General features: G+C 38.8%; 1 protein-coding gene across 1 annotated transcript in view; it reads left to right on the forward strand.

Moving 5' to 3' along the window:
• The window catches only part of FBXL4 (F-box and leucine rich repeat protein 4), a 62,135-nt gene extending 47,724 nt beyond the window's left edge, over positions 1–14,411 (forward strand). The window contains exons 7-9 of the mRNA XM_050893085.1: positions 3,229–3,300; positions 4,545–4,857; positions 12,909–14,411. Of these exons, the coding sequence (XP_050749042.1) occupies positions 3,229–3,300; positions 4,545–4,857; positions 12,909–13,072 (549 nt within the window). The 3' untranslated portion in view covers positions 13,073–14,411. The remainder of the gene's footprint in view (positions 1–3,228; positions 3,301–4,544; positions 4,858–12,908) is intronic.
• The last annotated feature ends 6,206 nt before the right edge of the window (positions 14,412–20,617 follow it).

Genomic DNA, 20,617 nt, shown 5'->3' on the forward strand with positions numbered 1-20,617 from the left:
GCTTGGATGGCAGAAGACATTTAGACCACTGAAGCCATGCCATACATTGCTCCACAAAGAAAAAGTAATTCTTACCTTAAGTTTGTTTCCAGGCGGGGGTGGGGTGGGTTTGTTTTGTTTTGTTTTTTAAAATCATCCACTCTCCTCTCTTCTCAGTTTCTGTAAAGGAGAGCAGGTACGAAGCCAAATGTTACCTTTGGTTCAGGGAAAACTCAAAAAATCTCCAAACTATACGTGTCTTGGCTACTAGGCTCAAGAATGGTATTACATGGGCAGTCTTTGATTTGACTGGCTCTGCTTGGCTGAGAAAGTGAAATTAGACTCTCTCCAGGTTAAAGCTTGCTCATCCAGAATTTAGGTAGCCTCTTAGCTCCTCTTGCAAAGCCCTCTAACATCTGAAGTTTGGCCTGTGCTACAGCTTCAGGGTTGGGTGATTGCCTTGCTCTTCTCCTTTCCTTAAATAGCAGTATTATCACTCATCTTGTATTGCAAGTCAGAGACATGAATTGTGCAGACAGATGGCTTCAAACAGACAGGTTATTACAATGATAGTCCTTCTATATGTAGTGTATATGGGTTCTGTGAGCTGCCATTCTCTCCTGCTATTTTCATGTCCTTTGCCACCTGGATTCTCAATTGACTGAGGCACAACTAGGCATGCACAAAGGGTTTTTTCTCCTTTCTTGACATATGCAGACCCCACCTCAGTTACAGAATAACAGACACTGCTTCTGAAGTAAATCTGATTTGTTGTATGTGGGCATATATGTGCCCCAGAAGAGGAATTAATATAGCCAGTATAATTAATGTTGAGTAAGTAGTTGTTTACTCTTGGGCTTGACTTGGCATGATTTGTGATAGTATGACATGGTGTTCTACCAAGCTCCCTTCTATTACCCACATTCATAGTGCTTTTTAAAAATTGTTTTGTTTTTTTAAAATAATTGTTTAAAAAAATACTTTAGGTTTTATAGGTTGTGAAAAGACCTTTGAAAATGTGGACTCAGTGCACGTAAATACAGGAAGGACTGTCTCAAATTAGAGAGGGACTGAAAAAAGGTATTCTGAGAGATGCATCAAATTCCTGTTCAAGTTAATGAAAGTAGCTCAGTTATCTAGTCAAGATAACTATGAATATTAGTCTTCCTACCTATTTCACCCCTCTCTGAAGAAGAGGATGTATGGAATTGATCTCACATCCTACAAGCTGTTCAGACTGACTGTTCACTTTTGCACTGTTTGTGTCAATTAAGGAAAAATATTGCTGCTTCCCATCCTTTCAGGCCAGTGTTTAAATTACAGTCTGGAAACCATTACTGAAAAACGTGGTGGAATGCAGCAAGGTGTTCAGCTTTCCTGTGGAGTCACCTGAATACCTGCAGAAACCCTGTTTAGAACTGTGTGTGCAGTCGGAGACCGATTTATTTAGCTCTGATATTTAAGGTTTGTAGAGAGGGGTTTGAGGATTTTGCTGTTCATTTGTGCACCTGAGTAGATTCTAAAGCTCATAGCTTTCACTGAGTTAAATAGTAAAGACTGTGTCTCATTCTCTTGGAGTTACTCATTTATTCAGGTTTAATGATCCAAATGAAGCGTTTGTTTAATAAGTATGTTGTTTAAAACATATTGGATATTTACGTTTACTAGCTTTAAAGTGTTCTTAAGTGTTACCTCTTTAATAATGACTTTTTAATGCTCTTGTGTTTAATTCCCTAGCTACCTTTTTCTTTAAAAACATGAATGAAAGTAAAGCAAGCAAGTGGACAGTGGCTTTGTAAGACCTCTGCAAAGATATGTGTGAGGAAAGCTTACTCATAGCGTCTACTTTTAGGCTGCCTTTGGGAAATCAAATCTTAGAAGGCCAAGTTGAAAGCTGAGGTTCCATACATGTCAAGTGTTGGGTGCTTCTAATTGCTCCCTGGAGACACCTAAATTAGATGTCTGAAATGGTCTACATGAATACTCCATGCTATGTCCGTGTTCTGTGTCTGCAAGCCTTTCAGTGCAAGGGATCAGATATTTCTTCGCAGTGGTATGACAAAGGATCATGTTCCTGCCAGGTTTCATTAGAATATAACAAACTGAGGAAACTAAGTAAAGCATTTAACTTTAAACTTTCTGAAAACAAGTAAATTTATATTTAAAAAAAACTGTATAAATTATACTACCCATGTGTACAAATATTGTTGACTAGTGTTCTTGTAGGAATTCCACTTATTAGCAGTAGATTATTTTGTCCCTTGTATATTGCTTGGGTTTTTTCTGCTAGAAACTGTTGTATATCCTGTAGAAATCCACAGACTTTTATTGTTAATACATTGTGAAACTTACTCCCGTTTTCAAGCTCATACAGATTACAAAGTCCTAACAAAGTGATGAATGTTTCAAGTATGATGCACAGCTATTTGTGATGTGAATCCCAGACTGCGTTCTTTTTTGCACTGTGTGTATGTCGAACTACAAAACAAAATATGGCTACAGACAATGCAGAAGAGTCTTTTCTGTATCTTAGAAACACAAATAAAAAACCTGTGAAGTTTCCCTTGTTGTGGAACAGAACAGCCGCGCACTTTACATTTTGTAAGATACATCTGATGTTCCAGTCCAATTTCAGGCTGAGCAATGTGCAGTACTTTCCGAAGAGAATGTCCATGTTAAATGGCAGGAACATGACTGTAAAATACACATTATATCTGTTTCAGTCTCCATGCTAGTAGTGACAGATGCTCAATGGTTGTCAGCATCCGTGTCAGCACGGAGACTCCTTTGACATTAAAGTCACCAGCTCGGTCCTGATGCTGCGCAGCTCTATTGGCAGTTCCATCAGGCTGCAGCTGATCAGCGAATGTCAGAGCCTCCGCTGTTCTTCTGGTGTGTCGCCAGCCCTCTGTGTTTTCGGGCTGGCCTTGCCTGTTATTTGAACTTGCCATACTTCTTCAGCAGCTTTCCTGTGGGAAATGAGTGGATAGGTCATGGGTATGTAGGTATCTTCAGGGCAATGCAAAAGCACATCCAAAGTGACTTGCATAAAGGTTTGTAACGATTACCGTTGCTTTAAGCCAATCAATGGGTAGAGTACCCAGGGACTCATTAAGTGGCATTTGTGGTGTCTGTAACAGAGTTTTGAGCTGTATTTCAGGAAATGCGGTGACAGCCTTTAATGTCTAATTGACCTCTTCTCTTTGTTTCACTTTCCATATTTCCTTCTGATGCGTTCCCCCGTGGCAGCAAACAGCCCTGCTCAGTATTCTGAACTTCTGCTCGGAGCTGCAGCATCTCAGCCTGGGCAGCTGCGTCATGGTGAGTACTTACACCACATGGGGGGGGGGGGTGGGGGTGTGGGGTGCACGGGTGTGTGCACACACTTGCTTTGGAACTCAATCTGGGTTTATGTTTCACAAAGACACGTTAAATGCTAGGTTGATATTATACTATACTTTCTTGAAAGGTCCAAGATGAATGCAGCTTAGTCATATACTTAAGCGTTATGTACTAGTTTAGTAGGCCTAAAACGTAGCTTGTAGGCTTTCTCATAGTTCTTCATCCTCTTCCTAAGTTTTTGGGCATTCTTTATATGCATAATCACTTTTTCTTTCTAAAACTAATAATCAAGACTTATTTTTATTCAGACCAAATCATCATTCCTAGCAGATTAATGCTTGTGTCTGACCCTACAGTAATAACCACGAGAGAAATATTTTCAGCAAAAGCCGTTGGAGTCATAGACTTGCTGGGCACACTCATTGATTTAAAGAAAGAGAATACATGGACAGTGGCAATTCCTGCAGGGCACTCATCTGAGCTGTATTGCACGTGTGTGCCAGAGCTGTGTGTAGAGGGATTCTGGCTTGCTGCTGTCCCTGGTGGTAGACATGCTAGATCACTCATCAGGGAGACTTAGCTGACCTTCCTCGTAGTTCACGAAGCAAGTGACAAAGCAGAATTGGCTCAGCCTTCCCTGCTTTGACTCATGGACGGAAGAGGAAGGCAGCGTGACTACATTTTTGTCAACAGTCCTTGTCTTCCTACGTTCTTTGATAGTGGATTTCATTCCGTCTGCCTGTATAGTGGGACTCTGTTTCAGTCCCTTTGGCTTGCCCAAGGTAACTAATAAGACTTCTATAAGGAGATGCAGCAACTGATCAACCTAGAATGGAAATAAGCACGTTCTTCAATCTGCATGTGCTTATGGTTGACGTGCCTGTGGTCATAAAAACAGTTTTAATCATCTTTTAAAGGAAAAACAACTGTGCAAAAGAGAAGGGCTTTTCAAAGAAAATAAACTTTTCACTGCATTTTCAATGATCCTTAGTATTAAGTGAGTTTAAAAGCACCTCTGTCTGGGGGTTGATAGGAAATTTATTTTATTTTTGTCTTTTGTAAAAGTAGACCTCACTGTAGTCTACAATGAATAATTTTCAGAGCTCTTGAGAAATGACAAATGCTTAAGACAGGTCTGTTGGTGTGTTAGCAAGCAAATCTTGAAACACCTATGTAAGTCTGGAAGGATGGTATACATGACAAAGTGTTTGCTTTCCTTGCAGATTGAAGACTATGATCTTATAGCAAGCATGATGGGAGCAAAATGCAAAAAGCTTCGCAGTCTGGATTTGTGGAGATGTAAAAACATAACTGAAAGTGGAATAGCAGAATTGGCTTCAGGCTGCCAGCTTTTGGAAGAACTTGATCTTGGCTGGTGCCCTACGTTACAGAGCAGTACAGGCTGTTTCACAAACCTTGCACGTAAACTCCCGAACTTGCAAAAGCTCTTTCTTACGGCCAACAGGTCTGTGTGTGACACAGACATTGAGGAGCTTGCTGCTAACTGTACGCATTTACGGCAGCTGGATATATTGGGTAAGAAAATGTAGGAATATTGGTATTTATCTTACTGTGTCTTAAAAGCCTTGCAGTTAAAAAGGAGTCCTTGAGACTAAACTGTCTCCTAGACATGTTTTTAAGTAAATAGTTCTTAAAATTATAGTTTAGCATATGAAAAAAAATGGAGGGAAGTTTTACTCACTGCAGTGAGTTTCTGACTCAGAATCTGGTGGATTTATACCAACCATGTAATTTGACTACTTAGTATGAATTGCTTAAACTGAGATTTAAGTGCAAGATTTTTTCCAGTAACTTTTAGTTTCATGACCATTAGTTTTTTTTTAACTGAAATCTTTCTCTTTTGACTATCAGAAGATCCAATTTCTTATCCTTCTTTCTGCTTTTGTTTGTTGTTTTATTTCTGTGAAGTGTGACAAAGTATAGTGTGAGTCTGTGATCAATAAATAGATTTCTGCTTTAGTGCAATACGGATACACCAAGCAATATTGAATTTCTTTGTCACTTTTACCAGGAAGTGAATTTGACTCATTAAAGAGGAAAAGGTAATTAACAGCAAAACTTAAAATGGACTTTCTAGTAAGGTGGGAAGGAAGTGATGAGGGGCAAAAAGCATAGCAATTCTTCAATTTCTAATCCTCTGCAGCTTCTATAGTTAAAAATATTTTTAGAAATCTAAAGTAAATATACTTTGGACTCAAGTAAGGACTTTGAGAAATGTAGTTTTGCATGATACTGAATTTATTCTTTTTATGGTGGAATATGAGATTTTCTCTTTAATATAATGTAGGACAGCAGGGATATTTGTGACATCAATGTGGGAGAAATTTCTTTATGCTTTACTGACTTATTTTCAAAGAGTTAGCTGAAAAAGGATTTAAATGAAAGGGAATAAAGTAGCTGCACTGTGTATTTTTAATATTTCATAATTCAAATGAAAATACTACATTCAGGTTGAGAGAGATGCTGGAAAGAACTGAGCACCCTAAACTCGAATAACATTCCAAGCAAGTTTAAGGCTATCAGCATTTCTTATTACAAAAAATTTACCATGTGGCTTCAGAGTGTCACTCCGGTATAGCTAGTACAGTCTTCTATCATGAAATATGATTTCACTCATCTCTGACTGAGAAAGTTGCCTTCCGACCAACGTGGGAAAGGAAGATGAACAGATGAAAACTTAACTCCACCTGGTACAAATTGTAGAGACTTGATGTTATATGTCCACAGGAGGTAATGTGTTTTGTGTATCCTTAAGGGAATCTGTTTTGTAGCTAGATTATCAAGGGCACATTTCCCTATTCAGACATGAAAAATTTCCAAACGGCATAGTGAATGAAGTCTTTCATAAACACATATGTTCTCCTGACCACCCACTTCCATGCATTTCTATTACAATGGCATTGTGTCTGCCCACAAAGTGGTCTGACCTTTTCACTACACCAGAGGCTGCCCAATGAATAGTTCGGCTGTGTTAAGCCTACAGATAGTCTGCTACTTCTCTTGCCTCTCTGCCAGCAGTGAAGGTTTGTTGCCACACTTCTTTAGCATTTGAATTCACGTTTGAATTCAGTTTGACATCTTGTTGATGTTTTTGTGGAAAAATAACGCGTGAACGTGGAAAAGGAATTTGTTCTGTTCCCTGGGTGCTTACCAGTATTTCTGAGTCAAGTGGCTTTGTAGTCAGCCTTTCCCAGTGAGACTGCATGTTGGGTTCAGATAAATGCTCTCCAGGGGATATCCAGTTGAATTATCTGCAAGATGTTACCAAAAACCTTAATATCCACCTTCCAGACCTCACTTTCTTCCTTCAGAGGAATACTTAGTAGGGTGGAAAAAAGGTTGTCTTCTACTGTAAACAAGTCAGGACAAGGTGATACAATATATGTGAAAGAGTTACCCAGCATTTTGGCAACAGCAAGGAAACCGTTCATTTCTTTGTCTGAATATGGGAACCATTACAGTCTGTGGTTAAAAGAAAGAGTTGTCAAGTAGAACCACATCAGGTCATCTGGAGGTAGAGTTGCCAGGTGTTCCCATGTAAGTGCAGAAGTCTCTGTTGTCTGAACTGAAGAGCTAGTCTCTCACAGTGCAGGAGTACCAAGGTAGTCATAAATCTCTGTATGTGCTCTAACTTTTGGCACCTGATGTAAGGCCATCCTGTTACTATAAGCTACATAGATGCTTAGTATGTTTTTGTCATTTTGAAGAAGTATGACAACAGGTCTGAAGCTGTTGGAGGCCTGAGGTCAGCACTCAGCTTTGCAAGAGTAACCTTGAACAGTGGGTCTTCTCTGTGATGTGAATGAACGAGAGGTGCTCTCATTTATATCCTTTGTCATCTCCCAAGTACAGAAATGTCTGGCTTATACATGCATTGTGAAGGGTGTAGAAGTATTGCTGCTAGGTTAGCAGTGCATGCTGTAAGGGAACTTCTTTTGCTTCAACAAAGCTGTGTAAAAGCTTGAGGTTTTTTGCTGTATACAGGCACTTACTGAAGTAGGGATCAGAATGTCTTACCTTGCACTGTAGTCACCAGTGTTGACAATACTATGCTGGTTTCTCTCTGCAGTTGTTAGAACTTACAAACAAACTGTCAGGGAAGACTTCTTGTTTCAGTTATAGATTATTTATCATCACAATAGCTTCAGGACTGGAGGAGTCTAAGCCTCTGAAAGAAATCTTGTTGAACTATGTGTTGTTTGTTTAAGTATTACAAAATGAATGTTATATATACCCTGGATGCTGTTTGTCAGGTGGTAGGTCCTGCGGCTTGCTACCCATCTGTCCTTTACTTAGCCTCTCCATTATTGTTTGGCAATTCCCTTGTTACAGAATCAGAGGACTCTGTAGAAGATGAAAATTGCCAGTTTTCAAGGGCTCCATAAACTTATTGGCCCATATAAAGCATTGTTTGATGGGTGGCTGTGTTTGTGGTGTGTAAAACATACTTCAGAAAGTAAATTTCTGTTTAAAAAAATAAATCATGGGTTGGATCCATATCTGCTGTATTATAATACAATTTGGAAGAGAAAGCATGATGTAAGTGTGTCACTGACTACCTGAGGGCGTACTTCTTGAAGTTTTAGTTCTGAGCTTTCTTTTACCCATTACATACTGAGCTGCCTGCTTACAAGTATCATTTCCTTCTCTGCCCACATCTTTTCCACTGACTGACATGGCAGGTTTCCACCCTGCAGTAGAATGATCCAGCTGTGATCATCTGATGGTTTTGTAGTGATGGAGTACATCATCCAGTGCTATCAAAAGTTAAGTGGACACCTCTAGACCTGTAGTTAAAAACTAGTCTTCAAACTGTGATCAGCATTGAGCAATGTGAAGAGTCAGATGACAACCTGAATTGGCAGTGCCAAAAGCTTTTCTTGTACGTCAAATCAGCAGCTTAGTTCTGTTGCTGTGGGGCTGCCAGCTGCTGTCAAGGATGAAGAATAAGTCATCTCAACCTCGCTCCCCAAAAGTCCTGACTGCCTCTGTCCTGCACAAAAAGAGTAATGAAAAGTAGACACCCTTGTTACCGCAAAATTCATGTATTCCTATCTACATACCAACACCTCCCACGCCTTCCTGAGCAACAGAAAACCCAACTGCCCCCTTGCCAGCTGTCAAAATTTTCAGCTTTATCTTGAGAGCATCAACACATAGTTAGTCAATTCAAACATGAAAATGTGTAGCACGTTAAGATTTTGAATTTCAGTTGCGTGCAATAGATTGAATAAAATGTAAAGAGTAGAAGGCTAATCTGGCTGCTCTAGGGGAGGAAAAGAAACATAAGAACGTTTTGGGGGAATAGTGCTAGTTATTTTCAGGGTCTCTACTCTTAAATATTATTTGGTGTGTAGTAGTATCCCTTGCCCTAGGAAATGGGGCTCTGGCAGTTTTTGTAGCCATCATACACAGGGCTCATGAACAGCTCTAGAATTTGAAGACTTGGACATACGGTAGATATAAATGAAATCATTTACAGCTAATAAACATAATTATTCTAGCAAAGAAATCATTGCTTAGAAGTGCCTTTTACAAAGGCAATACCAGAGAATTTTTCCAGAGAATAAACTGAACAACAAAATTAAATGGCAGATTTTAATATACCAGTTATGTATGTATTCTGAGAAATGGCCAATTAGTCCATGTAGGAAAAGTTGTAGTAAATAACAAAGGCCCAAAAGCCTCCAGAAAAATGCACTATATAGGTAACTAGCAGGATATGTTGTCGGTCTTTCAAAAGCAAAGGAAAACGTGCTGTATTACACTTCTGAAATGCTTTCGAATGTGCTTTTAAGAAAGATACCTCACTAATTGTACATTGTATAAATAAAAGTAAGACTGCAGATGATGTTTGCTTATGCCGTGGTGTGAATAACCAAACCCCAACCAGATTGCTGGCCTTTTTAGCTTTTAGAAGAAAGTATTTCCTAACATATAATTTTAAGTCTGAGGAAGAAAAGAGAAACAGGTGCAGTAAAACATGCAATTTAGGATGGCCTACTTAGTTACAAATCCATTAAAAATCTTAGTCTTAGATGAAACGGTAGGAGAACTGTCGAAGTTCAGGTAGGAAGGAATGAAGAACATCCTACACAAAAAATCTGTGGCTAGGCATCTAGATCTAGCATTTTTGTAGAAACACACATTTGGATCTTGAAGTGTAAAAGGTGTGATGCGTAAATGAAACTGGTTTTAAGTGAAGGTGCTGATGCAGTAGCAATTTTAAGGCTTGGTGGAAAAAAGATGAGTAGCATAGTGTGTTCCTAGAGTTTCAGTTGGAATGGTAGAGCAGATCCTGATGATAGGGCAGTGGTACTATGGTAAAATTTATGGTCAAGTGAATAACTAAAGCGTATTACAGAATTTCTGTGTACGGCCATAGGGACTGTTACATCAACCACCGGATAGTTGTGGTGACAGTGATCATATAATGATAAGGGAGTTAATCACAATAATAATGACAAGCTTTGATTACCTCTGTGTAGGTGAGGTAAAATTTGGGGGCGTAATAGCAAAGACTGTTCTCGGGTGATGTTAAATGATGTCTCAAAGCAACTAATCTGAGAGCCTACCATAGAAGAAGTGAAGACCACACTTAGATACCCCCTTGCTTACGCAGAAGAGTACAGGAGACTACTAAGAACAGAGGCATCTTTCTGGAAATGAATCATCTTCAGAGAAGGGAAATAGGAAGATGAACTCTAGAAAGTGAAACAAAATCACAATAAGGCAGTATGAGATACTAAGGAACCATTGGCTAAAGGTAAATGCTAAAACTGTATTTCAGGTATGTTAGAAGAAGTTTACAGGAGAGTTACTGAGGTTGGTAGATACTCCAGATGTGAAGGATCACTCGGATACAAGAAGGCCATTGCAGGAGAACTATTGTCTGTCCGTTAGTGTTCATGGCAAGGGGGATCAAGTAGGCTACTACATCAGAGCCATTCTTTCCAGATTAGCCTGGAAAGCTGCCTTAAATTGGAATGCCAATACAGAAAGCTTTTGAACAAATCAATACGTTGAACAATAATAAATTGTTAGGACTAAATGGTATTTATGCAGCGGTTCTAAATGAGCTCAAATACAGGGCTGTGGAAATCTTATTTCTGGTGTGTCATCTGTCACTTAAATCAGCCTCAGCACTAGAGGAATGAAGAGTTACAAACATGGCACAATCTTCTGTAAAGGGTGCAGGTTAGAAGCTACATAACAGTAAGATTGTCTTTTGCTCTGTGTAAACCAGTTGCAACCATAAGTCAGTCAGTGGACATGAAGGCTGTTACGGTATTTTGAAGGAGAGCTGCATCCCTGTGAGGATAGTATAGTTATGCCTCTCCAGTCTTTTAGAATTCCTTGGAGTTCTTGGTGAAGGTGGGCACTGATCCAGTCCATAGAGGATTGGGTTTTCAAAAGCTTTAGCCAAGGTTGTTCTGCTTTTGTAACTTAGCTGTCTTCTCCTGGATTATGGGTGTTTCAAAAACAACAGAGGACAAGAACGTATCACCTCTTTTCACAATGAAGTTACGTCACTACTGTGGTCACCAAGGGTCTGTACTGATCTGCTTATAAGTAATCCAGGCAAAGGGGTGAATAGTGCTGTACCATAGGGTAATGCACAGGTATTCAGGGTAGAAAAATCTTAAGCTGAAGAACTTAACACTGAAAAATTGCAGAATGGTCTTAATATACTTAGTAAATAGATGATAAAGCAAGAGGAAAACTGATCCATCAAGTGCAAAGTAGTTGCATGACGCAAAATAACATTAACTAAGCATGTGGGAGGGGTGGCTTTATATTAGTTACTGTTTTGTAGGAAAGAGATTCTGTGGACAATTTTTGGAAAACATCAGCTCACTGCTCAGCATCATTCTAACGGGCAAAGAGAAGGTTAGGGTATCTTAGGAAAGAAATGGAGAAAACACTGTAAGACCTCATTATACAGTTACTGATTTTGTGCTCAGTGCACTGTATAGTTCTGGTCATCCAATTTCAAAAGTACTAAATTAGTGCACAAACAAGACAACAGGGATCATCTGAGATGCAAAAGAGTCTGGAAAACAGACAGCCTTGAGGGAACAGAAGAGATGTCCATAGGATTATGAATGATGTGGAAATAGTGAACTGGGAATGATCTCTCACTGCTTCTTTATGATTCATTGCCCCTTAATTATTGCAATTAATAGGCAGTGGATTTAAGGCTGATTTTTTTTCTCCTTTTTTTTTTTAACGTTCTGTAGTTAAACTGTAGAACTCATGTGAAGGGGCCATAAGTATAAAGAAGTTCAGAAAAGTAATAGCGTTCATGAAAGGTAGCTTCAGAAATCCCTAAACTGATAATTTTTGGCAGTTAAAGATCCACCAGTGAAAAGCTGCTTTAAAAATCTGCTCTTGCTTTTTTTTTTCCCCCTTGCTTTTTCTTCTTTTTTTTTTTTTTTTTTTTTTTTTTTTTTTGGCAAGCATTATTGGCCCTGGCCATAGACAAGATCCTGGACTAGATGGCTTTTTGGGGTGCAGTTCAGCTCAAGATGGAGCTGTGTAAGTTGAAGTGTGTACCAGCAGGTGTCTGCAGTCATGTTGGATGTATAAACTCTTTTTAGAGCCAGGAGAGCTTGATGAGCAATTTAGCCCGCTCTAGACATCCAGGCTTGGTTCACTTGCCCAGAGTAACCTGCCTGGCTTCCAGCAGTTCCAGTAAGGCATGGATCTCCTCCTCTGGGTCCAGTGTCCTGTCTCCCAGCTCTGTGTGGATGTCCTACACAGTGTAAGGAACCCCAAGGGGCACTAGGCTCTTCAGGCAACTGCGTCATACCCCAGTGCCCCGTCGGCTGAATCGCGAGCTAAGCACCATTGACTCTACTGACTAGATTTCCATCAGCTATAATGGGTGTGTGGATGTGTGCTTATAAACACCTGTTTATCTGATTTCTGACTGAATCCCATGCTTGATCTGACCCTGTGTGATGGTTAGGAGTTCAGTCACTGTGGTCACGTTTTTAGCAGGGGTAAATAGTGTGTTTTCTGTTACAGTTAGCGTATATATAGGTATGATTCGTAGTCTCTTGAACAGCTGCCCCTGCATGTGCGTAATACCCACACGCACTCTAGAGTCCTAGAAGCCTTGCTGATGTGTTTGGAATTGGAGTAGCCCACAATAGCTCGTGTGCTGTGCTGGTCAGTGCAGTCAGCAGGAGAGTCATGAGAGTATGAGTGTAGCACACTGTGTTGCTGCCAAAGCCCAGCATCTGGTCGCTGGGAGGTCTTGTACTTTGGGTACTTGGCTTCTGTAGTTAGAGATTCCCCTTGAAGTTGTAAAGTTGCCCCCCAATAGAAAATGACAGAGTTACTTAAGCAGTTGAGTTGAGAAAATACAATAGGCTTCTTAAAGGTAAAAATTCTGCATCATCTCTGAGAAGCTTTTAATTTGAAATCTAATTGAAATAATCTAAATAAAAATTGTGTTATAGTAGCATTTTTTCATGACACAGTATTAGCAGCTTTAAAAAAAAAAGACGGTTCTCAGTAACTTTACAATTTGTTTTGTTTCTTTTTTTGTTTTTGAACAGGGACGAGGATGGTAAGCCCTGCATCTTTAAGAAAATTGCTGGAGTCTTGTAAAGATCTTTCTTTACTCGATGTGTCCTTCTGTTCACAGATTGATAATAGAGTTGTCCTAGAACTGAATGCCAACTTTCCTAATGTGTTCATAAAAAAGAGTTTCACCCAGTGACTCACTACATATGCTGCTGTGGAATTTGTTTGACAGAGTTGTTTCCTGTGAATTTGTGCTGACTTTTTTTAAGAAGAATATAATCCCCTATGAAATAGTGGAAAGTATTAATTATCTACACAAATGGGTAAAATACATTTAAATATATTATGCGTTTCTTAAAGAGTTGATATTGTACCTAAGAATTGGTTTACTCTGTGTTAATTGGTGGTACTGCATGTTTTTAAATACCAGCCATATGTGTGGCTATAATGAGAAGAAAATGAATAATGTTTTCTTAAATGTCCCTTTATAGGGTGTTACACACAATAAACTATGTTAATATCCAGGTGAAAGCAGAAGTTCAATATTTAGCAGTAAGGAAAAGGTGGGTGCTTCCTTTTTATGTATATGTGTTTGTGTGTGTGTATAGAAATGTATACAGAGGTATTTGTATATACATACACAGATACTGTAGCGTTCTAGTTTGGCCTGCAGCATAAGATGTTATGATCTGGCCTATAATTAGTTGTTTGAAAGCCTGTTTAAGCTTGTATAAGAATGGATTGAAAAGACACTTTGTCTTCTTCATTTCTTTGGCAGTGAATTGCATCTGAGACATTTTTCTCCCTTTCTCCACCTGAAATAGATGTAGTTATGTTTTACAGTCCAGGCTAAGCGACACAACAGATAGATGCAAGAACCTTCCACCTGAACTTAGAGCAGAAATGAAAGAGAAAATTGCCAGCTGCTTCTTAGTATTGGATGTGAAGTTTGAGCCAGGTACTTAGTGTCGTAACTGGTAATGTGTAGAAAACTCCAGAGCAATTTCCTTTTCAAATTTCTGTCATGGTCAAGACTTGATTTGTGATACATCTTGTTATCATGGAGAGTACCATAAAAAAATAGAACTTAGGGTAATGAATTAGCAACTGTCCCTTACACTGGCATCAAATCTCCTGTCAAGTGTAAAACCAAACATCTTTGTTCAGTAAAACAGCAATGAAAATATAGTGGGTTTGAAACAAGGGCAATATGATTTGGTGATTTAATAATCAGCAAACCTTAGTATTGGATTTGTTTTGGTTTTGGGGTTTTTTTTGTTTTTCCAAGAGGTGATCGCTCTAAGTACTATTGCACTCTCTCTTTAACACTGTTTAGCCTCTGGAGAAGGAAAACCGTGTCGATGGACAAACTCTAGAAGTTTCTTCCTTTTGCACTTCCTTGGATGAAGTTTTTTTTTTTTCCTTCCTTGAATACCACTGCTAGAGTATGTTGCTATGTACAGCTTGAGTTTAGAATTTTACCTTTTTAGCCATTGTTGATGAATATGGACCATGAAATATAGCCTGTCATTTGATACTGGTTCCACTATTCTTGTGTTGATGGCACTTATTACCTACTGGAATAAGAAGAAAAATATTTTGTCTGGCGGAAGTACGTTATTGCACCGAAGAACACTGGCAAGGAATACTTCAGTTTATGCAGTAAATAACCAACCGCAACTAGAGGACTGCTACGAATCATTAAAGATTTGACGATCTCTGTGACTCCTGAATGAACGCTTTGAACTCTTTGTGCTGGTGCCAATATTTTATAAACCATGTCATGAAACAGCTACAGAACATTTACCTGATTTTATAGAAAGATCTTTCTTCAGATTTTTAAATTTTACAGAATCTTTTGGGAATTCCAGATCCAAAGAAGGGCATGCACAGTTGGCTTTTTGATTTTTGCCTCCACACACATGGCACTATGGGATTTCCAACTAGATTATGCCATTCCAATTTTTTTTTTCCTTTTCAGAAAACTGGACATTGTCAGAGATCTCTAGATTGATTTACTTTCCCCCCGCCCGCCCCACTGACAGATGTCAGCTTTGGTGTGATTCTGTGTGAGACCTCATTTCTTTCAATCAGGTTTGGGTTGATTTATTTTTCTGGGAACTTAACTTTTAACTTTTTTTTATCTACAAGTAATATTTTTCATTGTAATTGAGTATTAAACATTATTGTTCTAGTTATAGAAGAACACAGGTTCAGATAATGGGAGTTTACAAAGAACAGTATTTCAAAACAAATGTTTTTGTTGTGAAATTTCACTTCTCAGGGTGCATCTGTGTTATCTCCTTTTTTTCGCAGAGATCCTTCTTGTTTGTTTTTCACTGTAAATAGAATGGGATGTGGATGAAGTCATAGCCATTGTGCCTTCAAACTGGTAAACTTGGTAAATAATAGTTTCACTTCTACAGCACCAGTGAATCAAAGAAGTGTTTTTGTAATCATGTATGTGTAAAGGATTTCATTCTCTATTGCTTTTTAGGTAGTATAAAGGAGGTTTAAATTGACATTCATACTAAAGGATTTTTTTTTCTTATGTTGTGCCTTCTGTTTGAAATTGTTTTTGTCAGGAATTCTCTATTGTCTCTTGAAAGATAAATTGAAATCTGCTTTTTATTTGAACTATTTAAAACTTAGCTATTGCTAACACATAATTAATTCAAATAGCTGAGAAATAATTGGGAAAGACTTCCATCTATAGTTGTAGACTTTAACCTTCAATCAGCAGGTAAGAACCTCTTTTAGCTATGGCTTTATACGTCTAAGAAGTCTTCCAGCAAAGAGAGGATAGACCAGACTTGACATTTCTAATATTTTCAGGATAAAGAAAACAACATGCTTTTAGACTTTCCTTAAACATCACAAAGAAGCAAGAATAGATCACTGTCTCTTTAGTTCTGGTATTTTATACTTATGTGTGTATATCTATTTATACATATGTATGTATAAATTATATGTATACACACACATGTGTGTGTATATATGAAAATTTTTTGTATGTGTGTACATACTTACATGTATAAATCTCAAAGTTTTTCATGTAGGAATTACTTTTGTGAAGTGAATGTAATAGCAAAAGATGTTTCATAGCAGTTCTGTTTTCAACTGTTGTGTTACTGTACCTGGAGACTGAGTTCCTCTCCACCCGTGCAGCAGGCAAAGCCTGGGCAGGAGGTGTGCTGGATTGCCTGTGTTGCTTTGCCCAAGTGCCTTTTGGTTTGTCTACAAGTGAAAGGTATTACAGGGTATGGTAGAGTGTGAATGCAAAGTCCGATAACTACTGTGGACTGTCTCCTTGTGAAGCAGTCATATAGAGGGAAACTTATTCTAGTTCTATTCAATCCAAAATGAATGACGACAATTCCTCAGTTGGAGGAATGTAATTATTCTGGAATTCGGTCGTTGTCTCCAACACTAGACCGTCCCTCAGTCATGTTATCTAAATTCTGCTTTTAAGGATATTCCATTTTTTTATCTTGTCCTTTGATCTTGTCTTTCTGAAGCATTGTAAAAGATGTGCTTTGGCAACAGATGTTAAAAAAACATTGCTCACATGTCCAAAAAAAGGAGGCTTGCTCTGAAGTGCTCCCGTTCTTAAACTACGGGGCGGGGGGGGGGCTTCTGTACTATCTGTATGAAATTGGTGTGGGATGGCATGTAGGTAGATATGTCATTCTTTTGGTCATTTTAAAAATTATTATGATAATTTTACTATTTAAAGTATCTTCCCAACTCTTGAAGGCTTCAATTCAATAGTGTACTTACTTGTATTCATAATTCTGAGCTGTCTGGCTAGATAGCTCTATGGAAATGGATGGGGTTTCTGTTGCTTAAATTATGCACATGATTAAATACATTAGTGAGCAGGACTTATATGAAAGAACAGTTTTGCATAGGAGTTTGGACCTTATAATCCCCATGTACTTGGAGGTCCAAATTTCAGACCAAAAAAAAAAAAAAAAAAAAAGACCCTTGTATTTACTGCCTGATTCTTTCCTTGGAGCTTTCATGCCAACTTTTCCAGATACAAGATGTCCAGTAATTGTGGTACACAGTGAGTAGAATTCATCTCACTGAATGTTAGGTCTCTGAAAGTTAGACATCTAGTTTAAGGGAGCAATCTGGGCACCTCTAGAGAGCTATTGATCTCCTCCTAAGATAGATATTTAAGGAAGGTAGAATGAGTCATGTTCTGGAGAGCCTCTCTGGAGACTGGAAGCTGTGATTTAGCTCAGGTTAGATACTTGGCTTTAGAATACTAAACTGAGATTAATTCCATCCAGTGCAAGACTGGAACGACATCCATCCCCAAACCTCAAAACCCTCCAAAATCCATCCAGAAAGAAGCAAATCAAAGAGATGCTGACGACTTGAAAAGTCAGTGTTTTAAATGCCAGGATCTGCTTCTGCCCCTGAGTCCCTTGCCAATGCTGGTGGTATGTCCTTGTTTGGTTTTTTTTTTTTTGTTTGGGGTTTTTTTGGGGTTTTTTTGTTTGGGGGTTTTTTTTTGGTGGAAAGGCATCCCCTTTCCCTGTTCTGAAATCTCATGTACCTAACTGGCTATATGTATAGTTCTGTAAATGCATGAAATTAATGGGCAAACATAATTAATGTAGTGCAGCTATTTTGATAATCCTTCATATTGCTATAATTAAGACTATGACTAGTTTAACCGCTCTCCTGTCATCAGAAATGTTACCCACTGTGCATTTGCAAAAATTGTGTGTTTAGTCCTGGTTCTTACTGTGTGTACTTATTGCATCTTCTGGGATATGTTTCCCACGTCACATCTGCAGGACAACTAAATTTACAAAAACTAGATAAAATGTAGCATTTTATTATATGGAGTATGGGGTTGACTTTATATATTGATTTACATGTTCATTACTACTCTTTTGCAATGATTCTGTAAGTTGTAGCTTTTGAAATTACTAGGCTAGAAATTCCTGGTTTAATGCATCTGTACATGCTGTGTTAGACACAGTCAGCATTTTTCCCAAATGAAGGCATTTGTCCTTCACTGAGATGATGGTTTCTGTGATTTTAGATTTCTGACTTGATAATGAAATCCAAGAAGGGCTCTTCATTAAATATTACCAGGCATGGGACAGGTTGTGATAACTGACATTAGGAAGGGCTGAGGCATGAGTCTTGTGTGTTAGAGGCATGAGGTGGCTCTTCTTAAGAAGATTCAGCCTCAGTAATAGCAGACAGCAGTGAGATTTTCCTTGTTAGCTAATGGACTAAGTACTGTTATTTTAGTTTGAGTTATGTAGCTCTAGTTTCTCCCTGTCTTGTTTTCATTTAAGAATGATAAATGGCACAGTTAGGACAGACATCCTAAATTGGAGGGGATCCTTTGTGAGGAATGAAGTTTTTCTTGTGCGTGTTTTGTTCCCCTTTTCTAAAAGCAAACAAATAAAAAAACCCTCAACTATTTGAAAGCTCTCTTTTTCCTTGGATACTGAAGAAGCGCAAATGTCAAGAAAGCTGAGAAAAGAAACAAAGGGGACTTACTGAGATTTATCTGGAAACTCACGAAAAGGTGGCCAGAGCTATTTATAGACGTGAGGAAAGTAAGTGCGTTGTTCTAGATCAGCTGTTATCTTTCCCAGAAATTTAGTTTCCCATATAATTTCACATGCTCATACTTCTAAGTCAAGATTTAGCATTTAGGTGCTCTTAATATTGACCTTTCATATATGTGCTTGTGCAGTAATTCCTGATGTCTCTTCGTTTCATTTTTATGAACTACATAACAATATTTTTTCTTCACCTACCACTGCCCAGCTGCATTTTTTTGTTAAACTCTGAAATGATTTTGTGCATGCACACACAGACGCATGTAATACTTAATTGCTTAGGATTTTTGCACTTGGTCCTTTTTTGAGGACAAATAAACTGCAGTTTTGGGGTAAAAATGGTAAAGAGAAGGCTCTGGAGAAGAGAAGGCTCAGGGGAAATCTTACCAATGTATAGGAATACCTGATGAAGGGGGGGAAGGAAGAAGAGGGAGCCAGATTCTTCTCAGTGATGCCCGCGGACAGGGCAAGAGGCAGTGGGCAGAAACTGAAACACAGGAGACTCCATCTGAACACAAGATGACACATTTTACGGTAAGGGTGACCAAGCCCTGGCACAGGTTGCCCATGGAGGCTGTGGAGTCTCCATCCCTGGAGATGTTCAAAAGCAGTCTGGACCTGGTCCTGGGCAGCCAGTGCTAGGTGGCCCTGCTTGAGCAATGGGGGGCTGGACTAGGTGACCTCCAGAGGTCCCTTCCAACCTCAACCATGCTGCGGTTCTGTGATCTGAGACTTGCCCTTTGGTTGTTCTGTTTTCTTCAGTGTGCTGATTGCTGAAGATGGTAGGGATGGGAAAGAGAAATAATACCTATCTTAAGAAACTTGCAATGTTGAGAACAGTCACAAGAATCTTGTTCATTTGCCCTTTTTTTTTTTTAATTTTAAGAGAAGTAAAATTTTTCTTGGTTTAGGTTAGTAGGAAAATGTAAATGTAACTTATTACACTTTTGGTAATGTTTTTGACATGCAGTTCTGTAATGTACAAAACACACATGATTAGTTTACAGGAGTATTATTGTCACTCTGAAGTCTGAAAGTTAGACCAAGGACTAAGATAAATATCCCTGTTCTTGGGTACTGACAATAGTTTCTGTTTAGAAACTGAGTTGTCTCTAATACATTAGGAACAGTTTAGTTTGCGTATTTTTAGTATTTGTTTACATAGATCTTATAAGAAATTGGGATTACCATGGTGCCAATTGTTTCTGCTTACTCTGTTGGAAACTGAGTATAGTGATTAACTGTTTATAGTGTCAAAACATGAAAATTTGAATTCAGGTGAAAAAGAGGACAAAGTTTATGAAACACTGAACTGTCTGAGCATTTTAGGGAGATACTGTGTATAATTGTGGTGAATTCCCATCGTTTGTGTATTTATTTACCATTATACCATTGTCAAGAGCTGTTGGGTAGTCCAGTCCTCTGCTCACCATCAGGAGATGGGTTCTCTCTATCAGCCCTTGGTCGCTCTAGATTTATTTTCTTCAGGGCAGTGCCACAGATTTCTGCACATATACACTGTTTTGGAACTAATAGAGGCAAATTAAAAGCAGCTGTTTTGGTTGTGATTTGGAAACTAATGGCTAGTCTATGCTTGGAGTTATTTTGGAATAGTTACTGAAAGTGAATTAAGATAACCAGGAATTGGTGTGTTGGCAGGGAGGACCTTTCTGATTTAACTTTCACATACAGACAAGTCCTAATTACCAGCTGTCCCTTGAGCCATCTTAGTGAAATCGATGTGATGGTCTCCTCCTGATTCTTCCTAGTGAGCATAAAGCCACTGCAGCTCTTTAGCATCTTGTGGCGTTTTGCCTTCATCTCCTTACGAGGCAGGTAGTGGAGCTGGAGTGTGTCGAGACTGGCCTGATCTCCGCCAGTGAGGTGCGTGAATTGCCTGGGGAAATTGTCTGCTCACGTTTATTCCTATGTGCGGATGAGAAGGAATGGCATCTCCAGGCCTTCAAATTTAAATACCTGAACCCAGCACCTGGATTAATTTAAAAATAATAGGTCTATCCCTGCCCGCCCCCCTCAAATAACCAGCAGCAAAATACTTGTACTGTATTTATGATTTAATAGTATGCTCCATTTTCTGCCGCAACAATAGGAGTTTGAGTAATGTTACAACAAACTCCTACAGT

This window comes from Gymnogyps californianus, chromosome 3, assembly GCF_018139145.2.
Source record: "Gymnogyps californianus isolate 813 chromosome 3, ASM1813914v2, whole genome shotgun sequence".
Lineage (NCBI taxonomy): Eukaryota > Metazoa > Chordata > Aves > Accipitriformes > Cathartidae > Gymnogyps > Gymnogyps californianus.